Raw genomic sequence first — 21,964 nt, forward strand, 5'->3', positions numbered from 1 at the left:
ATCAGGTTGGAGAAATAAGCTGATCGAGCAGACGTGAGTGATTTTCGGTATTGTACTGTACTGTCTATCCAGGCTAGTCTAAATACTTCCAACTTGGTGGAGCGCCACTTTCGCTCCAATTTTCTGGAGGCTTGCTTAAGTGCTCTAGTATTGTCGGTGTACCAAGGAGCAAGTTTCTTATTGCGTATTTCTTTAGTTTTTAGTGGTGCAACTATGTCTAATGTATTTCGCAGTATTGAGTTTAGATCCTCGATTTGATCGTTTACAGATTTATTTACTCTGTCATTTATGAGCGAACTAGTAAGAATATCAAGGAATTTATTTGTAACCGAGAATTTATAGTACGGCTTTTGAAACTCATTGTTTGGGGGGCAAGTGGATTTCTTGTTTTAACGGTAAATGTAATAAGACAGTGATCCGATAATCCAGGATTTTGGGGGTAAATTATTAGATCTACAATATCTATTTCTCGTGACAGGACTAAATCTAAGGAATGATTGTGGCAATGTGTTGGACCTGAGACATGTTGGATGAAACCCATTGAGTCGATTATGGCTTGAAAGGCTTTTTAAAGAGGATCATTGGGGTTTTCCATATGGATATTGAAATCGCCAAAAATTAGAATACTATCTGCCATGACTTCAAGGTTAGACAAGAATTCTGGAAACTCATTGAGGAACAATGTGTATGGCCCGGGGGGCCTATAAATAGTAGCTATGTAAAATGATTTATCGGCCTGGTTAACTTTCATGAGTAAAACTTCGAAAGAATGAAACTCTGTGATATGTTTGAGAGTAAGTTGATATTTAGCCTCACCATGAGATAGGGTGCAGGTCAAGCCGTAGGCTGTTAGCCAGCCTGCTAGCATAGTGGAGTTTGTTGACAGCATAGCCAGCGTAGTTAGGAAAGTTGTATCTATTGCCACTGTGATTCATTCCAGGCTGAGAAAAGTTAAACAAGGTAGTACTAACAATAGCAACCTTATTAAAATAAAGCCTTCCTCCACCTCGGTCATAAATAAAAATGACTGTATCACCTCGCATCTCAAAATGGGTTAGATCCCTTGCTCCAAAGGCAGTTGCAGTAAATGAATTAATCTCTGATCATAAACAAGATGTTATTGGCTTGTGTGAAACATGGCTAAAGCCATGATTAATTAAATGAGACCTCTCCTCCTGGCTATACTCGTGATCATATCCCTCGTGCATCCCGAAAAGGAGTGGGTGTTGCTAATATTCATGACAGTAAATATACATTTACTCTTCAACGCATCTTCATTCTTTTGAAGTTTTACTCATTAAGGTTAACCAGGCTGATAAATCGTTTTACATTGCTACTATTTACAGGCCCTCCAGGCCATACACAATGTTCCTCAATGAGTTTCCAGAATTCTTGTCTAACCTTGTAGTCATGGCAGATACTATTCTATTGTTTGTCGATTTCAATATTCATATGGAAAAGTCCAATGACCCTCTTCAAAAAGCCTTTGAAGCCATATCAATGGGTTTCATCCAACATGTCTCAGGTCCAACACAATCACACCTTAGATTTAGTCCTGTCATGAGCAATAGATATTGTAGATCTAATAATTTCCCCCCCAAATCCTGGATTATCGGATCATTACATTTAACAAGAAATCCACTTGCTCCGCTATCAATGAGTTTCAAAAGCCGTACTATAAATTCTCTGAAATAGATTTCTTGATCCAAGCTCATCAATGACGATCCAATCGAGGATCTAAACTCAACACAAATACTTTACATACGGTTGCACCACTAAAAACAAAAGCAACATGCAAAATGAAACTTGCTCCCTGGTACACAGACAATACTAGAGAACTTAAGCAAGCCTCCAGAAAATTGGAGTGAAAGGGGCGCTCCACCAAGTTGTTCAGACTCTCCTGGATAAACAGTACACTACAATACCATAAAGTACTCAAATCTGCTCGATCAGCTTATTTTTCCAACCTGATTGAGGTGAACAAAAACAATCAAAAATGTATCTTCGATACAGTTGCAAAGTTAACAACAATGCAACGCTCAACAAGTGAAGTGGGTCAACAAGTGAAGTGGGTCAAAATCTCAGTTGTCCTGAGAATGTCCTGAACCTCCCTGACCAGGTGTCAATGGGGACACTTTTTTGATCCCGTATTGCTGGACACATTCAGTAAATTTTTCACTAAACCCACAAATTGTTTCCGATTACAACAAAATTATTTAAGGAGCTATTTCCTGTGCTAGGTCAGCCAATGTTGAACATAATAAATTGCTCCCTTTCCTCTGGATGTGTACCAAACTCACAAAAAATAAAAACCTCTTCTAAAAAACAACTAATCTGGATCCAGACATATTAAACAATTATAGGCGAATATCGAACCTCCTGTTCCTCCCAACAATTGAATGCATTCCTGAAGACAAATAGCATTTATGAAATGCTCCAGTTCGATTTCAGAGAGAGACTGCACTCGTGAAGGTAACAAATTACCTCAGACAAAGGCTCCGCATCCATCCTGTTGCTTCTTATAGAATATGGAATATCGAACTCCTGATGAACATATAAAATATGTCTCAAGAGTTGCTTATTTTCATCTTCGAAACATGGCAAAAAATCTGAAACTTTCTATCAGAAACTGATGCAGAAAAATTTATCCATGCTTTCATTACTTCTAGACTAGATTACTGCAATTCTCTTATTTCTGGTTACCCTGACAAATCAATAAATTAACTTCAATTAGTGCCGCACACGGCTGCTAGAATCCTAACTTGGTGCCTGTTAGGGTTAGGGCAGATTTTTACTGTTTACTGTTTTATAGGTTTTACTGTTAACCTATAAATCAATACATGGACTTGCTCCTACTTACCTTGCTGAAATGATCCACCCATACATACCTACACGTAACCAAGGCCTGCAATATGCAGGCCTTTTAATTGTACCTAGAAGTTCTAAACAAACAGCCGGAGGCAGTGCCTTTTCTCATAGAGCTACACTACTGTGGAATGATCTGCCAATTAAGGTTAGAAATTCAAACTCAGTGTAAACTTTCAAGTGTTTACTAAAGACTCATCTCTACAGCACGGTTTATGATTAGGTGTAGCCTGGCCCGGGGGCGTGAATGTGACCAGAAGGCTTGATACTGTCCACCCTTGCTGTTTTACCAGGTGGGCTGTGGTCGCCACTGGGATGCCCTCCCTCCAATGCCTTTCAGGGGAAGAGTCAATTCCTTGTTGTTGTCTCTCTGTTGCGCACTTGTGCAATTGGGCTGTACTCTGCTGGCCATACTCTGCCCTCATTCAGGGTGGTTGCGGTTGGTGGGTGTCCCTTTGGTTGATGCCTGGCAATGTGGGTGGTTTGATTTCCTGCCTGTTGGGCCCTGTCCGGGGCCTCCCCCTGGGTAGAGCCACAGTCCCACCGGACCCCCCCGTATCAGTTCCAAGGTCTTACGCTGCTATACTATTGTGCTGGAGGATTGGGTCAGTTCTCCTTCCCCACTATAAATCGTTATTGATATGAGGGATGCATTTTCTGAATTTTCCCAGTCTCCTCCCGTTTTAAACTTTAGGAGGACATGAGGCCCTGGTCCACACCTGCAGAGTACCTGGTTTGGGGGGCCTGTTGCTGTCCCTGTCCTTGTCCATCTGGTCATACTTCTGACCTAGTCTAAATTTAAATAGACTCTAGCCCAAATGCATTTATTAATTATTCCAATTGGACTCTTAATATCTCACCCCTCTGAACCTGGGTCCTCTCGAGGACTAAAAAATTTGGCCTTCTTATGGAGTTTTTCCTAGCCACTGAAATTCAACACTACTACTGTTTGCTCCTTGGGGTTTAAGGACAGGTGTTGTTATAAAAGCATTTTGTGACAACTGCTGTTGTTAAAAGGGCTTTATATATACATTTGATTGATTGATTTAGCTGTGATGAATGTGGGAAAAGCTTAAATCGTAAAAGGAGCTTAAACAGCCATAAACCGACTTACACAGGAGAGAAACCGTTTAGATGTGATGAATGTGGGAAAAGCTTCAATCGCAAGGGAAGCCTAACAACCCATAAACTAACTTACACAGGGGAGAGACCATTTAGTTTTAATGACTGTGGGAAAAGCTTCAGTTTCAAGCGGATTCTTACTGTTCTTAAATTGACACACACAGGAGAGAAACCACCATTTGTCTGTGATAATTGTGGGAAAAGCTTTAATTGAAAGGGCAGTCTAACCAGACTTAAACTGACTCACACTGGAGAGAAAACATCAGCTGTGTGACTGTTAGAAAAACTTTAATCACAAGGAGAACTTAAAGGATCTGGAAAATTTCTAACCAACACTGGGAGAGAATTTTCTAGTTGGGATCAAAACAAGCTCATATATATATATTTAGAAATGGTGTTAGTCATACGTTCTTAGAGCTGTAGCTCTCTGCATCTAACTACCTCGGCAACAGGATCTGCCGGTCAGCAAAGACTGGTTGTAAAGAGTTTGTGCTAATCTAAAAAAGCTAGTCAGGTATATGTCTTTGTCTAGTTGCATAGCTGACTAACTAACTGCATAGCTGCAGTGTTCTGTAGCACAGATCTGGTCTGGGAAATAGGCTACTTAACGTTGTTCCACGTTTTGCGCTGCATGTGCATTTTCTGCTGTTGCTGTTGCTATTTTTTTTTTGCTGTGTGACTTTGTGGGACATCAAAGTGTTATTAAGATTAATGACGACTATGTTCACACCTGTAGCATCAGCTGAAATATCAGTGGAGGCAGAACATTTTATCAAGTTAACAGGCCCTTTAACTGCACGTATACTGACTCACATAGGAGGAATTCACATCTGCTCGGTATGGAGAAAAGATTCAGTAGCTAAACTCATGACCCAAGAAAACAAGCCTAAAAGGAACAAATATGGACAATAAGGACAACGATGAAAAGTAACATACAGTATCTCACAAAAGTGAGTACACCCCTCACATTTTAGCAAATATTGATTATATCTTTTCATGTGACAACACTGAAGAAACGACACTTTGCTACAATGTAAAATAGTGAGTGTACAGCTTGTATAACAGTGTACATTTGCTGTCCCCTCAAAATAACTCAACACACAGCCATTAATGTCTAAACCGCAGGCAATTAAAGTGAGTACACCCCTACGTGAAAATGTCCAAATTGGGCCCAATTAGCCATTTTCCCTCCCCGGTGTCATGTGACTCGTTAGTGTTACAAGGTCTCGGGTGTGAATGGGGAGCAGGTTTGTTAAATTTGGTGTTATCGATCTCACACTCCCTCCTACTGGTCACTGGAAGTTCAACATGGCACCTCATGGCATAGAACTCTCTGAGGATCTGAAAAAAATAATTGTTGCTCTACATAACGATGGCCTAGGCCACAGGTGTCAAACCGGGTCCACGGAGGGCCGAGTGTCTGCAGGTTTTCGCTCTCACCTTGTACTTGATTGATTAATTAGTTCACTAATTGGTTAATTTCTACCCCCACCTGGTTGTTCAGGTCTGACCTGGGAACCAATTTAAAGGAAAACCCAAAGACCTGCAGACACTCGGCCCTCCGTGGAACCGGTTTGACACCCCTGGCCTAGGCTATAAGAAGATTTCCAAGACCCTGAAACTGAGCTGCAGTGCTGTGGCCAAGGATTACTGGAACCATGTCCTGTGGTTTGATGAGACCAAGATAAACATATTTGGTTCAGATGTTGTCAAGCGTGTGTGGCGGCAACCAAAAAGTGCAAAGACAAGTGTGTCTTGCCTATAGTCAAGCATGGTGGTGGGAGTGTCATGGTCTGGGGCTGCATGGGTGCTGCCGGCGCAAAGTAGTTAAAGTTCATTGAGGGAACCATGAATGCCAACATGTACTATGACATACAAAAGCAGAGCATGATCCCCTCCCTTCGGAGACTGGTCCGCAGGGCAGTATTCCAACATGATAATGACCCCAAACACACCTCCAAGAAGACCACTGCCTTGCTAAAGAAGCTGAGGGTAAAGGTGATGGACTGGCCAAGCATGTCTCCAGACCTAAACCCTATTGAGCATCTGTGGGGTATCCTCAAATGGAAGGTGGAGGAGTGCAAGGTCTCTAACATCCACCAGCTCTGTGACGTCATCATGATGAGGACTCCAGTGGCAACCTGTGAAGCTCTGGTGAACTCCATGCCCAAGAGGGTTAAGGCAGTGCAGGAAAATAATGGATGGCCACACAAAATATTGACACTTTGGGCCCAATTTGGACATTTTCACTTAGGGGTGTACTCACTTTTGTTGTCAGCGGTTTAGACATTAACGGCTGCATGTTGTGTTATTTTGAGGAGACAGCAAATGTAGACTGTTATACAAGCTGTACACTCACTACTTTACATTGTAGAAAGGCGTAATTTCTTCAGTGTTGTCGCATAAAAAGTTATAATCAAATACTTACAAAAATGTGAGGGGTGTACTCACTTAAGTGAGATACTGTAAGTCTGAGTATTTTTACACCCATTATCGCCCATCGACCCATTCTAACTGCTCCATTGAATGTTTAATTCATTTTAGATGCCATTTGCCACATTGTTAATTTAGTTCTTTATCACAGCTGAGCATTGTTATCAAAATGTCCATCTGGATTTCAGGCAACCACAGTCAACATATGATGCTGTTTTGGAAAAATACTGAGTGAAGCGGTTACTTGATTATGAACACTCAAATTCATAAATGGATCTACATTGGTTATTTGCTATTCTGCTGGTGATCTTTATCTTTTATTCTTTAGGGTAACCAGGGTAACCATTCTTTGTTCATCCAGTGTGGAGCTCTTCCTTGGCCAACCAGGCCATTTCCAATTGCTGAGCACACCAAGGCATTGGCTTAAATTTTTTTCTAACCTGCTGTTATAATGCCTCATAATGGTTTACTTGACTTCCACTGATACCTGTTTGCTACTGCTGTTAACAGACAGCCAATATCAGACTCCAAAGGTTAATATTCCCAATTACTTTTGTGCACTGAAATAGGCTCACATGAGAGGGCGTTGCTTGCCTGCAGGGGAACCATTCAGTCCACTTGGAGAACCTGTCTTGTATCACTAGACAGCATTTGTATCCCTGGAAATGTGTCAGTTCCATAAAATCCATTATTACATTGTCAAATGGAATTTCTGGTGGTGGGTGTGAGGAATGACAAATGACCCACCTTTTAGAATTCATCTGCAAATACTGTGAATCCAGGTGAATTGCAATACTAATTTACATATGTATACATCTGCCTTTTGATACATGGTCCACCCCATGTGACAACCTATGGTAATGTAAAACGGGTAATGACGGGTAAACCTGTCGGTCCACGCCACAGAGTGGTCATGGTCACACTTGCATTGTCTGCACCATCCAGTCTTCTCAACAGCATCAGCTCCCTGCTGTAACAAGGAGACATCATTCAGAGTGAAAGACTGTGACCAGGAAAAAGAAGTCATTTCCAAGACAGGAGAGACGGAGGAGGAAGCAGCAGCTTTGGCAGCTCCATCCACTGTAGCGTTGCCTAGAGACAAAGGATCAGTAGACGATGTGTGTGCCGGACATTTGCATCTGGCAATAGATTACGGTGTCAAAATAGTATCTACAATGGTATTGACCAGTATGTGGTGAGCAATAGGCTCACCGGTAGACCAGAAATCCCCTTTGACCCCTGAGGAAGCCACAAACCTGACACACACCAAATGCATGTTGAGAGTCAGTGTTAATTATTACAGTGGCCCCAAGGGCCAAAACACAAGCTCTGGTCAATGCAAACCATTCTTCAGCCTGAGCTGAGAAGTGTGAAGGAAGCCCAGCACCCTCCACCACCACATACTGGGAACACACTGCATCAGACACCTGAGGAAGGCCTTCAGAGGAACGCTTAACACAGCCATCAACAGAGAACAAAAGATAAGATGTAAGATAAGGGATAATGGATCTTCAGACAGATCTGGGAGAGGCTTACACATGAGAGCAACCACTTCCTGACATCAATGTGCTTCACCATTGTCCTCTGTTGGTGGAAGAGTAGCAGGGTTAAGAGCAGCGCACCGTTTGAAAGTGACCTGTGACATCGTTAACAATGCAATAACCATGCCGGGGTTAGATGAGCTGTACGAGCGTGTGAGATGAGAGCGTGCACGGCGTGAGGAATAGGCACCATAAGAGGGCACATGGCCAAGAGGTCAGCGCAGGCTAACACCGATTCTGTAACTGCTACAGAACGAAGGCATGGAGCTCTGGCCACAGTATCATGATGTTTGTATAGTAACCAACTGGACGCATTTCACCGCCTACAGTACATGTTGAGTTAGTACAGATGACATAAAACTTTCTCTGAGACACAGATGAGTCCACTGTATGGAGTCCCTCATGGCCGTTGTGTGGAAATGGATGAGATCAGACGGGGGTTGGACTCTCAGCGTAGTCAATCAGTCAATCATGGGGCGTTACCTTATTTAACTGTGATACTCTGCCTTAGAAATGCCAGAGGCACAGACAGATCTAACTCTGTGTGGACCTGAGTATTTTCGCCTTACCGTATCTGGATGTCATGGATATGGTGGCACCTGGGTCATCCAGGAAATCAGCAGGCCCCATTCACAGATGTTAACATTGGAGACACTCTACTATTCTGAGTAATGAAAGGGAACTGACCTGGTGCTGTGAGGTATCCTGCTCTCTATCCATCTCATCCTATTTCTGACCCTGAGGATGGTGTACAGTGACACCCTGTGGCGGTCATGAGAACTACTCCTCAACGTCTCATGCGCCCGTCACGGCCTCTCCAGCCTGTTGTTTATTCAGGCAATTTCTTGCCATGTGTCCAGGCTGGTTATAATTGTAGCATTGCCACAGCTGACCAGTCCCTGTGTATCCTCCTCTCTGGCTGCCTGCACATCCTCTTCCCCGGCCTCTGCCTCTCATTCCTCTGCCCCAACTGCATTAATAAAACCTCATCTGCCTCTGCTTCTGATTTCTCTGCCCCAACCATCTTGATAAAACCTCATCTGCCTCTGCTTCTCATATCTCTGGCCCAACCTCCTTTATAAAACATAATCTGCCTCTCATTCCTCTGCCTTGATCCCCTTGATAAAACATAATCTGCCTCTCATTCCTCTTCCCCAACCACCTTGATAAAACCTCATCTGCCTCTGCTTCTCATAAAACTTCATCTGGGCGGTGAACATTTTCTTTCTTTGCTTTGCTTCTGTCACTGTTCTGTCTCTCTGTGTGAACAGCGTGATCCCACACCTGTTCTGATGAGATAGTTTCCCAGCTTAAACATGTCAGATGTGCCTTGTCGGCTAGGCTAGGGATTAGTCCATGAATCAGAATGCCCTTTAATAGTCCTTCTGGAACGTTATTATCAGGAGCAATGCCTGAGTAGCTTTTAAAAGCTTCTTCTACTCTGGCTCAGAAATCACAACAGGACTCTGTTGGGCCCTGCTTCATTGTATGTCATTTTGGTCAGTCAGTCTTAGTTGAAAATGTCTCTTTGATACAGATTTTATACAGCCAAGTTGTTCAGTACAGCCATCCTGTCCTTACAGTAGGGGTTGGATATTTAGTCCATAGACGGCGAATGTTCTTTCAGGCTGGAAAGTCTTTCAGACTTAAAAGTATTTTGGAAAACTAGGTCTATTTCCGAGGCAGATGGCTACATATTTATCAAAATGTCCAAATGTTCACACTATTGGTCAGCGCCAACTTGGGGAGGGGGTAAATACTTTACTATATCTAAAGTTTCACTGATGGCCCATGTTTGCTGGACCTCCATAGTTTTAGGTGCATCTTCATCTCCAGAAGGCTGTAATTGTAACCATCATGAGAGGAAAAAAAGTGTGTGGGTCTCTGTCCCACTGCAATACTGGCTGACCTCTGGATGACCTCACCAGGTTCTTTCTTATTGAATGTAATCCGTGCTTCTTCTTTCTGTTCTGGGTGGGTCGATGTAGGCAGGGACAGGAGCACGGCAGCCTGATCTCTCAGACAGACTGAGGGGAGGAGGGCGTTTGGAGGAGGTGTCTGGAGCAACCTTTCCCCTCTTTTCTTAACTGTCCTCCTACCTCTGGTTCCCTTCTCATCACTCCTCTGGACTCCATCTCCGGGTGATAAGCGTTACTTCATGTTATTGTTGCCTCTTTTGCTACTTGTGAAGCAGCTTCTTGTTCCCACTTTCTAAAATGAGCCCACTGTCTGTTATGTGGTTTTCACTTTCCCTGCTGCTTCTCTACGTTATAGTATCTCTCAACACACCTCCAACTTATTTACCCTCAGTGTTCCTGTCGTGGGAAAAGTGCCATCAGTAAGAGACCACTATCGGGGAAGGACCTCTAAAACGCTCAGACTCCATTGTTCAATGTCACTCATTAATTTATTTTTATAAAAATAAATATTTGACTATATCATTACTGGATTAATATAAAGTTTTGCTCAAACGTTTGCATACCCTTGGCGAATTGGTAATATATGTAACATTTGGAAAGAAAACATGAGTTAGCAGGCAGAACAGATTATTTCTTTTGGGATTCACATTCAACTGTAGGTCATAACAGAAAAGCTCAATCATAAAACACAGCATGGCAACAAAGAAAAACATGAACTGACCTCTGTTCAAAAGTCTGCATACCCTTAATTCTTAATAATGTGTATTGCCCCCTTTAGCATCAATGACAGCGTGCAGTTCTTTGTAATAGTTGTGTATGAGGCCCCCGAATTCTTGCAGGTGGTATAGCTGCCCGTTTGTCTTGACAAAATGCCTCCAGGTCATGCAAAGTCTTTGGTTGTCTTGCACGAACTGCACGTTTGAAATCTCCCCAGAGGGATTCAAACGTTCAGTTCATGCAAGACGACCAAAGATGATATAAAGGTCAAGAGACTGTAATGACCCCTCCAGAACCTTCACCATTTTCTGCTGTAACCCATGGAGGGTCAACTTGGCCTTGTGCTTAGGGTCATTGTCATGCTGGAAAGTCCAAGAGCGTCCCATGCACGGCTTCAGTAAAGGCTTCTTTCTGGCAAATTGACCAAGCAGCTCATTTTTGTTCAAGTATCATCGTATTGTGCTCCAAGAAACAACCACACCGTCTTTTTCCAGAGCAGCCTGTATTTCTCCTGAGGTTACCTGTGGGTTTTTCTTTGTATCCCAAACAATTCTTCTGGCTATTTTGGCTGAAATCTTTCATGGTTTACCTAACCTTGGCTTGGTATCAAGAGATCCACGAATTTTCCAGTTAAATTAACCTTTAATTGCCATTGTAACCTGTGTGTGTCACCTTGTGGGTATGTAACAAGGCCAAACATTCAAGGGTATGTTAACTTTAGATCAGGGCCATTTGGGGGATTCCTGTTATCATTATGATTTAAAAAGGAGCCAAACAACTATGTGATAAAATGGCTTAATATGATCACTATCCTTAAATAAAATAATTTTTGCATGATCAATCATATTTTCAAAATAAATGCAAAAATGTCACAATTTCTACCAGGGTACGCAAACTTATGAGCAAATATGTGTATTGGTCATATGCATAAGATACAGTGTAACCAGTGTATTGGTCATATTCATAATATACAGTGTAACCAGTGTATTGGTCATATACATCAGATACAGTGTAACCAGTGTATTGGTCATACACATCAGATACAGTGTAACCAGTGTTTTGGTCATATACATAAGATACAGTGTAACCAGTGTATTGGTCATATACATAAGATACAGTGTAACCAGTGTATTGATCATATGCATAAGATACAGTGTAACCAATGTATTGGTCATATACATCATATACAGTGTAACCAGTGTATTGGTCATATACATCAGATACAGTGTAACCAGTGTATTGGTCATATATATAAGATACAGTGTAACCAGTGTATTGGTCATATACATAAGATACAGTGTAACCAGTGTATTGGTCATATACATAAGATACAGTGTAACCAGTGTATTGGTCATATACATCAGATACAGTGTAACCAGTGTATTGGTCATATACATCAGATACAGTGTTACCAGTGTATTGGTCATATACATCAGATACAGTGTAACCAATGTATTGGTCATATACATCAGATACAGTTTAACCAGTGTATTTCCTCTCTAGCAGATTGAATTTACACTATCTGATCCTACTAGAGATAGAGGCTATTTGTTGACAATATTCTCTCATTTGTTTGTAGCATATTCATAGAAGAAATTACATTTCTGAGGGTTGTGGCCAATTTCCCCCTGAAAACAAGCAGTTTTAAATGACAACAGAGACCAACTAATGATATCAGCGTAACTTAGCCAGGAAATAATACAGATATGTTGTATGAGTGATACAACTGTGTTAAATGCTTTAATCAACAAGAGCACCTGACAGGACACGAGGACATACAGAGACCATTTAAATATCCATTGAAAGATCCTGTGTAATCCAACTCTCTTTATAATGATGAAAGTTAAAGCAAATCCTTCCTTAAGTTTCATAGAAATGTAAAAATGAGTCCCTCTAAAACGTGTCCCAAATGTAACATAATTAGATTGGATAGTAATTATAGACAAGTACAGGTAGAATTTACTACAAAGCATAACAGACTGTATACAAATGACTGTTAATGAAAGATTCCCAAATCTTTGATCAAACATAAAATACAGAACAGATGTTTGCTGAACATGAACCAAAGGTAAATGTTAATTAAATGTGTGAATCAACTCCTATCTGCCCCATCAATCACACTGGATGACAACAGATAAGAGGTTACTCTGTTTACCTGAAATCACCTCACACAAACATTCTACACAGTCAATAATTACATTATTTTCTAAACATTTTATAGTCATTTTATAATGCTTTCAATACACATGGTATATATTTATAAATATATTTCTGTTGACAGATAAACAACCAACTCAAAACAAATCCCACAAATCAAGACGAAACATCTCTGTTAAAATAGTTCAGCAGGGTTCTACACACTGACTAAACTAAACTCTGTGATGATTGGTTCATTTCAGCTGTCAATCAACTCCCTTCACCATTGAGGTGCATCTCTCATCATATGTTCATGGTCATTCAGGAACCAAGACCTCTGGCTCACTCTGTTCCACATAAATGTCTAACAATATCATGCTGTTGTATATAATATCTGTTCTCAATCTTTAGCCACAGTCAATCCATTATACATTGATACTAGCAGACTGTATAACTGAATAGGCGTCAGTATCTTCACAGATCCATTATAAACATAGAACCCAGGATAGAGTGGCTGAGTAAATGTGGTCTGGACTCTGTAGAGGAGGGTCATTGTGTCAGAGACACTGTAGAAGGACAGAGTTCCTGCCCTGTGGTCCAGATACACTCCTACTCTGGAGGAGCAGGGGACATGGATATCAGTACTGGTATTATTGTGGATGAAACAACATCTGGATGTAGTGCAGAATAACACCCAGGACTGATCATTATGACCAAACAAACACTCATCACCATCTCCTTTCCTGCTGATCTCTTTATTTGTCACAGCTACTCCAACCCCTTCCCCACTCCACTCTACCTCCCAGTAACAGACTCCAGACAGACCCTCTCTACACAACACCTGGTTATAGAAGGTAAATCTGTCAGGATGGTCAGGATAGGACTGGACCTCATCACTCCATGTCACCTTTCTGTTCCCCTCAGACAGACACAGGTTCTGATATGTTGTATTGGGATCCAATGTCAGCTGGCAGGAATCTAAGAGGATGAAAAACAACATCAGTGACAGTCTCGCTCCCTTAATCAGTGTGTGGGTCTGTCTCTCTTGTCTCTGTCTCTCGCTCTCTGTGAGTGTATCTGTCTGTCTCTGTATTTCCCTTTGTGTGTGTGTGTGTGTGTCTGCCTCTCCCTCTGTGTGTGTGTGTGTCTGTCTTGGGTCCTCACTAGGTTTCTTCCTATATTTCGTCCTTCTTAGGGAGTTTTTCCTAGCCACTGAAATTCAACAATACTGTTGTTTGCTCCTTGAGGTCTAAGGCCGGGTGTTTTTATAAAAGCACTTTGTGACAACTGCTGTTGTAAAAAGGGCTTTATAAATAAATTTGATTGAAATAAATACTTTTGATTGATTGTCTCTGTCTCTCCCTCTGTGTGTGTGTCTTTCTGTCTCTCCCTCTGTGTGTGTGTCTGTCTGTCTCGGTCTGTGTGTGTGTGTCTCCTATCTCTCTCTGTGCATGCTGGGAGTGGTGTGTGTGAGTTTGGAGCTTTGGTGGCCCTTTTCAATTTATTCATCCTTTTCTCTTGGTGGATTTCTGATTTCTATGCATGATGGGGCTGTTCAGAAAATCTAAACAATAATGGTTATCATACATCCCAGGGTGTCTTTTACCCATTGTGATGTCGCAAGAGGCTGTGTCCTGGAAGGGTGCTACATTTCCCTGAGATGGCTGCAACCATGAACAACTATGGCTCTATCTGCTGGTGGAGTCGGGAACTCCACCCCTCAAAACATGACCTTCCCGCACACCTGAGACTGATCAGGGCCTGATGACCTGAAGGGTTTAAGGACTAGAGACACAGTGTTTTTTTTTTTTATTATTTTTGTTTTGGGAGACCAGCTGTGGGTTGTGCGTTCGGGGAAGGACCAGACCGCTCCAAGGACTTACAGCTGGAATGGCCTCGGTAAAGTAAGATTGAAAAGACGCTTTATTTACCTGAGGAAATCAGGATTAGGATTTCACCCTAAAGAAGAAGCATTATTTAAGTTTTCTGTTGAAGAACAACCTGACCCTGAGATATCCTTTCGGAATTTGGCACGTTTTTCTGTTAATTCCTTAGAACTGTAATAAAATCCTTGTTTATAGTTGAGCTTTGTGTCCTCGCACTTATTGAACAATCCCGCTGAGAGCTGTGTAGCCTCTCATGACATCACACCATTTTCTGGTTTCTCTGTGTATTTTTGTGTTCCCTCTTTTCTTTATGGAGGTGTTAAAGGTTGGTTCTCTTAATATTAATGGAGGGAGGAATTGGAATAAGAGGGCTTGAGTATTGGAAGTGATTACATAGAAACAATGTAATGTCGTTTTCCTACAGGAGACACATAGTGATGAAGCTAATGAGGTCGACTGGGGCATGTGGTGGGGGGGGGCAGCATGTGCTTAGTCATGGTACACATTTTAGTGCTGGGGTGGGTATTTTGTTTTCCTCTGGTTTGGGCGTGACTGTAATATCTATAACTGAAATTGTCAAGGGCCGGGTCTTATTGGTCAAGGCAGATGTTATGGGAGTTCTATTTTATTTTTTGAATGTTTATGCTCCAAATGAGGGAACACAGTGCATTGCTGTATTTGATAAGATAAAGGTTTCTTTATGACAATGTGATCAACAGGGTTGTTTGGTTTTGGGGGACTGGAACTGTACAGTGGATTTTACTGTTGATCACACAGGTTTGGAACCTCATCTGAATTCTGTGTCCTGTCTGTCTGGTGTGTTGACTGAGTTTGATCTTTCTGATTCATGGAGAGTGAGAAATGCCAATGTTAGTCAATACACATGGTTAAAAATGACTGATGGTCAAATGAGTGCAGCAAGGTTAGACAGGTTAGATGTTTCAGAACGCTACTCTGGTAGAGTGGTGCGGTGTGACATTTTTCCTGTGGGGTTTTCAGATTATATTATTACTGTTGATTTTAAATTGTTCTGTCCACGACGGTCAATGTCACATTGGTATTTTAATATTACGTTGTTACAGGATATCATGTTTTGTGAAAGGTTTTGTTGTTTTGGGGACGATGGAGGGCTTTGAAAAGGAATTTTGAGTCCTTGAGACAATGGTGAGAGGTTGGGAAGACCCAAATGTGTGTTTAGTCAACAGTCTACTGCTCTGTTTAATGTTGAGGTTAGAGAGACTATTAGAGCCCTTGAACAGGACATCAAATTGATTGAGCTGTAACTGACCACTCAGACAGACCCTGGATTGGTCATGAATTTACATGATAAGAGACATGAATTAAGGTCCTTTTTGCATGAAAAGGTGAAGGGTGCCTTGATCAGGTCACGCTTTGCCACCCTCAAAGATATGGATGCTCGCAGCACTTTTTTCTCTAACCTGGACCAGTCAATATCGCTACGTAAACAGATCATCTCCCTGATGGAAAAGTGACTACAGACGATGTTGAGATGCACCCACATGCTGTGGATTTCTATTCTGCACTTTATAAAGCAGAGGCATTTTGGGCAGGTCAGCTTCCTGTGGGGTCTCTTCCTCAGTTACCCAGGGGGCTTCAGTGGGGTAGGGATGGGCTCAGGGGGGGTTTCTAGTCTCTGATGTGTTCTAGGAAAGGATCTGGGAGGGTGTAGTGGAGAAGGTATGTGCCAGATTGTCTTGGTGGAATTGGTTGTTACCCCAGCTGTCATATAAGGGAGGGGTTCTGGTAACTAACAACCTGACCCCCTCAACTCTGTGGCACAGACTTATGGTTGTACAGCTATCTGGGTGCTGGATAACAACTCAGCAGAGGACACTTGATAACTTTTACTGGTCTGGACAGCCCTGTATTTACCACTGCATGAGGGTGGGCCTGGTGGACATTGTTTCTAGAGTCAAGGCGTTCTGCAAACAAGGCGTTCTTCAAGCAGCCCAGAGACACTTGTTCAGTGATTATTCCTGCTGGGAGGATACAGCACATACTCTGATGAAGGCTTTGTTGTGGAAATTCTTGAACTGATGTATACTTAGTCCTGTACATGTATGATTGGGTTACTAGTTAGAAGTACTGAGTCCCCATCTTAGATAAGAAAAGGAATGTAGGAGAGGGGGATCTGGTATTTGTTAATGGTCATCATTGAATGGTATCAGTAGATCACTGGGTCCTCCGTCAGTCTGTCAATCTGTCCATCTGTTTAAACCATCAGTGTATCTGTTCTTTGTCCAGATGGTGTATGTCCCTTCTGAGTTGAATAGGTAACCTACAGTGTCCTTAGTTCCTTGGGATAAGATGGGGGGACAACCCGCCCTTTGGGTAAAACCTATGTATTGTTGACAGTTGGGCCGTATCTTACCACACCCTTTTAACTGTAATAAGTACACTGACTGTTCTGTGTTTCCACAGAGATTCCTCACAGGTTTATTTTAGAAGCTTTTGACCCTTCTCTCTATTTGCAAATAAACTGCTAATTATGCCAATAGAATTTTGTCTCTGTCCTAAAAGAGTTCCTTTTGATGGAATTACCATCACAGCTATCCGGTTGGGTCTGGATAGACATCTCTTCCTCTTGTAGTTGGAGGAGGTTGATTTGTCTGGCCTGACTCCTTTTTATCAGTCTGTTATGCAGGCCTGGAGAATGTTCTGTATGTCCCAGAAGATCAACACACTGCCCAGGATGTTGCTGTTTGAAGAGCCTCTTTTTCACAATTCTATGGTTCAGTCCCGTGCTCTGGATTCAGCCAACCTTCACTCATGCCTTCAGGGAGTGGGGTGTATGAAGCTGGGGCATCTGATGCAGAGCAGATCATTGGAGGAGTTGGGAGAGAGAGCAGGGATCCGGTCGTATCGTTTGGGGAGGAAGGTCGTGGCTGAGTTCTGATTCCTTGCCAGCATCTCATCAACGGTCTGTGACTGACTTCTCCTTCTCTGATTGGTGGATGGACATCCTGGATTACGTTTTCCCTGAGCTCAATGTTGTGTTGCTGCTGGGACGTTTCAAGAGGATGTGGAACTTCTTTCATTCAAAACCCCTGAGCTGAGGGAGTTCAGAACTGTCCATTGATTAGAGGACAGCTGGTCTCCAGTGGAGGATTATACATGGGAATGTAGCCACCAACAGACATCTGGTTCACCTGGATCCAAGTGTTAAGGAGGGGTGTCCTTTTTGTTCTGATTCTGAATCATCTGGTTCACGTGGATCCAAGTGTTAAGGAGGGGTGTCCTTTTTGTTCTGATCCTGAATCATCTGGTTCACCTGGATCCAAGTGTTAAGGAGGGGTGTCCTTTTTGTTCTGATTCTGAATCATCTGGTTCACCTGGATCCAAGTGTTAAGGAGGGGTGTCCTTTTTGTTCTGATTCTGAATCATCTGGTTCACGTGGATCCAAGTGTTAAGGAGGGGTGTCCTTTTTGTTCTGATCCTGAATCATCTGGTTCACCTGGATCCAAGTGTTAAGGAGGGGTGTCCTTTTTGTTATGATCCTGAATCATCTGGTTCACCTGGATCCAAGTGTTAAGGAGGGGTGTCCTTTTTGTTCTGATCCTGAATCATCTGGTTCACCTGGATCCAAGTGTTAAGGAGGGGTGTCCTTTTTGTTATGATCCTGAATCATCTGGTTCACCTGGATCCAAGTGTTAAGGAGGGGTGTCCTTTTTGTTATGATCCTGAATCTCTGGTTCACATGTTTTTACATTGTTCCAGGTTGGTTGGTGTTTCTGACCTGCTGACTAGGTGGTTTACTGTTTTGGGTGAATTCTTCTGTTCTCAGTTGTTTATATTTGGACTCAAGTATACTTTTAGTAAACGTGTGTGTGTGTGTGTGTGTGTGTGTGTGTGTGTGTGTGTGTGTGTGTGTGTGTGTGTGTGTGTGTGGCTCAGCAGGTGATCCAATCTGACCTGTAGTCACTATGGAGACAGACAGGTCCACATTAATCATGTCCACTAGTAATCTACATACAGGCAACTAGAGGGGATATTGATTATAGATTGACTATAATTGTACATGAGTTCCAGTGGTTCAGGCCAGTCTGTCTTGGCATTGATTTTGGTTACTGACTAGAACCAAGTTGTTATGGTGACAATGATTGTTGACTGATCTCAGATCTCTACTTGATAACTACATGGATTCACTGAAGATATTGAGGTCATTCATACTCTTCTGTTCCTCTTCTTATGCTTCCCCTTTTCTTCTTCTCCTATTTTTGTCATTTCTTCTCCTTTTCCTCCACTTCTTGAATAAGTGTTTTGATGACAATATTCTGTATATGGACCATTTGTGTTTTGTCTAATTGTTACCCGCCAAGACAAACAGAGAATAATCTATTAATATTGGGCATTTGCTTTCATAAAGTCCTCCCCAAAATAATATTGGTTGCATTGTAACAATAAATGTAGCTCTAAGATGAGTAAAAATCACAAAGTTTAATATTAATAATCATTTTGACCAACCTTCCCCAGATATCCTGTCCATTTCCTTTTTGCATACATCCTGTATTTGATCTTTCAGTTCAGAGACTGTTTTCTTTACATGCTCAAAGGAGATGTCTGGATAGACAGTGATACTGGGTAAGACCTGAGATCCAGGAGAGACACAGAGAGACTGGTCTGTCTCAACTCCTGAATCTTCTTCTCTCTCTCCCCAATTCTCTTCTGGGATTCCAAATATTTAAGTACAGTAATTTTCTTCTTTCTTATCATTTCGGTTATAGTCGGTACATATAGTCTGTATATATAGTCGGTACATATAGTCTGTGTATATATATATCGTCGGTACATATAGTCTGTACATATAGTCTGTACATATAGTCTGTACATATAGTCGGTACATATAGTCGGTACATATAGTCGGTACATATAGTCGGTACATATAGTCGGTACATATAGTCGGTACATATAATCGATATATACAGGTGCTGGTCATAAAATTAGAATATCATCAAAAAGTTGATTTATTTCAGTAATTCCATTCAAAAAGTGAAACATGTATAATTTATACATTCATTCCACGCAGACTGATATATTTGTGTTTATTTCTTTTAATTTTGATTATTATAACTGACAACTAATGAAAACCCCAAATTCAAAGTGTAGCAATTTTGAATTATGTCACATTTATTAATGTTATCAGGATACGTTCTTCTTTCTTATAATTTTGGTATAGTCGGTATATATAGTAGGTACATATAGTTGGTACATATAGACGGTACATACAGTCGGTGTATATAATCACTCTGATCTCAGATCCTTGGTCACCATGTTTGATCCGACTTTCAACTACAGAACGTTGTATCTAAACCAGACGGATAACAGATGGAATGTCGGATTTTGGACATATTTGAGAATACCTCTAGTTTGTGGTACAGGGCCAATATACTACAGATTAAGGCTTTACTTTTACCATCGTTTAACCAGGCAAGTTGATTATGATCCAGTTCCTTTCATATCAACCACCTGGGGAAATGTTACAGGGGAGGCAGAAGCAATTAGGATGAACTGTCTTGATCAGGAACTGACTGACATAGATACGGTATCACCTTGATGTTTGGGGGATCAGAACCAGGGACATTACAGACATTAGTTAGATTCCCTGACCACTAGGCCATCTTGCCTGTCCTATTCAGCATTGCATTGCACATGAACAAAATGTACCTCAACCATTTACATCTGTAATACACCAAACCCTCTCATTCCTTATATAGATTCTTACTGAATTCTACTGATTCCAGTCAAAGGGTGAGATTTACATTAGTGGTGTATGATTGGTAAGATATAATAGCAATGCTTATGTAAGGTTCATAGATTGCTCACAGTGTAGCTTTTACAAACACACCCACAAATAAAATATAATTTATATCAAACACACCCACATCCACACACAACATATATGTTTTATCCTATAGTATAGAGTTCCTGTCTTACTTGTTTCTCAGTCCTTTCTGCTGCAGCTGAGACTGTATCATGTCCTTTATGTTCATCCAACATACAAAGAAAACAGATACACTGCTGATCAGTACGACAGTAAACCTCCAGTAGTTTGTCATGATGAGAACAGATCTTCTCCTGTAGTTGTTTGGAGGCTTGGACCAACTTGTGCTTTTTAAAGGCAGGAGATTCATAGTGAGGCTGGAGGTGAGTCTCACAGTAAGAGGCCAAACACACCAGACAGGACTTGACAGCTTTGAGTTTTCTACCAATACAGAAATCACACTCCACGTCTCCAGGTCCAGAATAATAATGATCAGGAGGAACAGCTTGGAGTCTTGTCTTCTTCCGATTCTCCACCAATTCAGAAAACATGGTGTTCCTGTTTAGAACAGGTCTTGGTATGAAGGTCTGTCTGCACTGAGGGCAGCTGTAGATACCCTTGTCATCTTCCTGATCCAAACAGTCCTTAATACAGCCCATACAGTAGCTGTGTCCACATGGAATAGTTACTGGATCCTTCAGTAAATCTAAACAGATCGAACAACTAATTGAGCTTACGGCCTCTGTCATTTTTCACACACATACAAACAGAGAAAAATAACTAGAGATTAGTTTTGTTTTCCTTGAACTGTTTCTTTTCAGAGGAGTGGTTTGTTTTCTGTGACTTCTTGGTTCTGTGGTGAACTCAGATGTCAGATATCAGGTCTGGCCAGTAGAGGGCATTATTGATCTATCAAAGCCAGAGTAAATATTCTCAATTCTGTTACCTTTGAGGTCTAGGTCATTATTTCTCCCAATTCAAGAACAATTAGCAGAACAGCAGACGTGACAGCCTGTGAATGCAGAAATAGAGTGCATGTCAAACAAATAGAAATCTCACATATTTACTCAAACTTTCTCTGTATCTCAAACCTGTTAAAGGACTTGAAATTGTTCAAAGTGACATGTTAGTGTTAGTGACCTTTCCTTAGAAAGACATAACTAGACTCTGTACAGCACCATAAACAGTCAATCACTATATACCTGAGACAACATACATTGGTTACTGCTTTATTATACAAAACCCTTTGAGCCTCCCTCCCCCATCTGAGACCTACTTTTGTCAACATTGCCTCTTTTAAAGATCTAATCACTAACACATTTACTGACACCTGCAACTTCTTCATGAGATGTGCCTGTTAATTGTAGTTTTGTCAAGTTGTTGTCTTTGTCTATTGTCTAAATATATCTGTGTCCTGCTGTATTGTTTTTATATTGTCTGCTACCAGGTAAAAAAAAAGTGGGAGATCCAGAAATACACCTTTTCTTATATAACTGAAAACACACGTCTGACCATGTAGTCTACCAATAATGAAATTCATTATTTTATTTAATATACTCTATC

At 41.4% G+C, this 21,964-nt stretch overlaps 1 protein-coding gene across 1 annotated transcript in view; it reads right to left on the minus strand.

Annotated features, from left to right (window-relative positions):
* The window catches only part of LOC117592782 (E3 ubiquitin/ISG15 ligase TRIM25-like), a gene marked incomplete at its 3' end in the record, with an annotated part of 148,788 nt that extends 127,576 nt beyond the window's left edge, over positions 1 to 21,212 (minus strand). Inside the window, exon 1 of the mRNA XM_034292399.1 lies at positions 20,575 to 21,212. Within this exon, the coding sequence (XP_034148290.1) occupies positions 20,575 to 21,150 (576 nt within the window). The remainder of the gene's footprint in view (positions 1 to 20,574) is intronic.
* Between the last annotated feature and the right edge of the window lie 752 nt (positions 21,213 to 21,964).

Source organism: Esox lucius, chromosome 5, assembly GCF_011004845.1.
Source record: "Esox lucius isolate fEsoLuc1 chromosome 5, fEsoLuc1.pri, whole genome shotgun sequence".
NCBI lineage: Eukaryota > Metazoa > Chordata > Actinopteri > Esociformes > Esocidae > Esox > Esox lucius.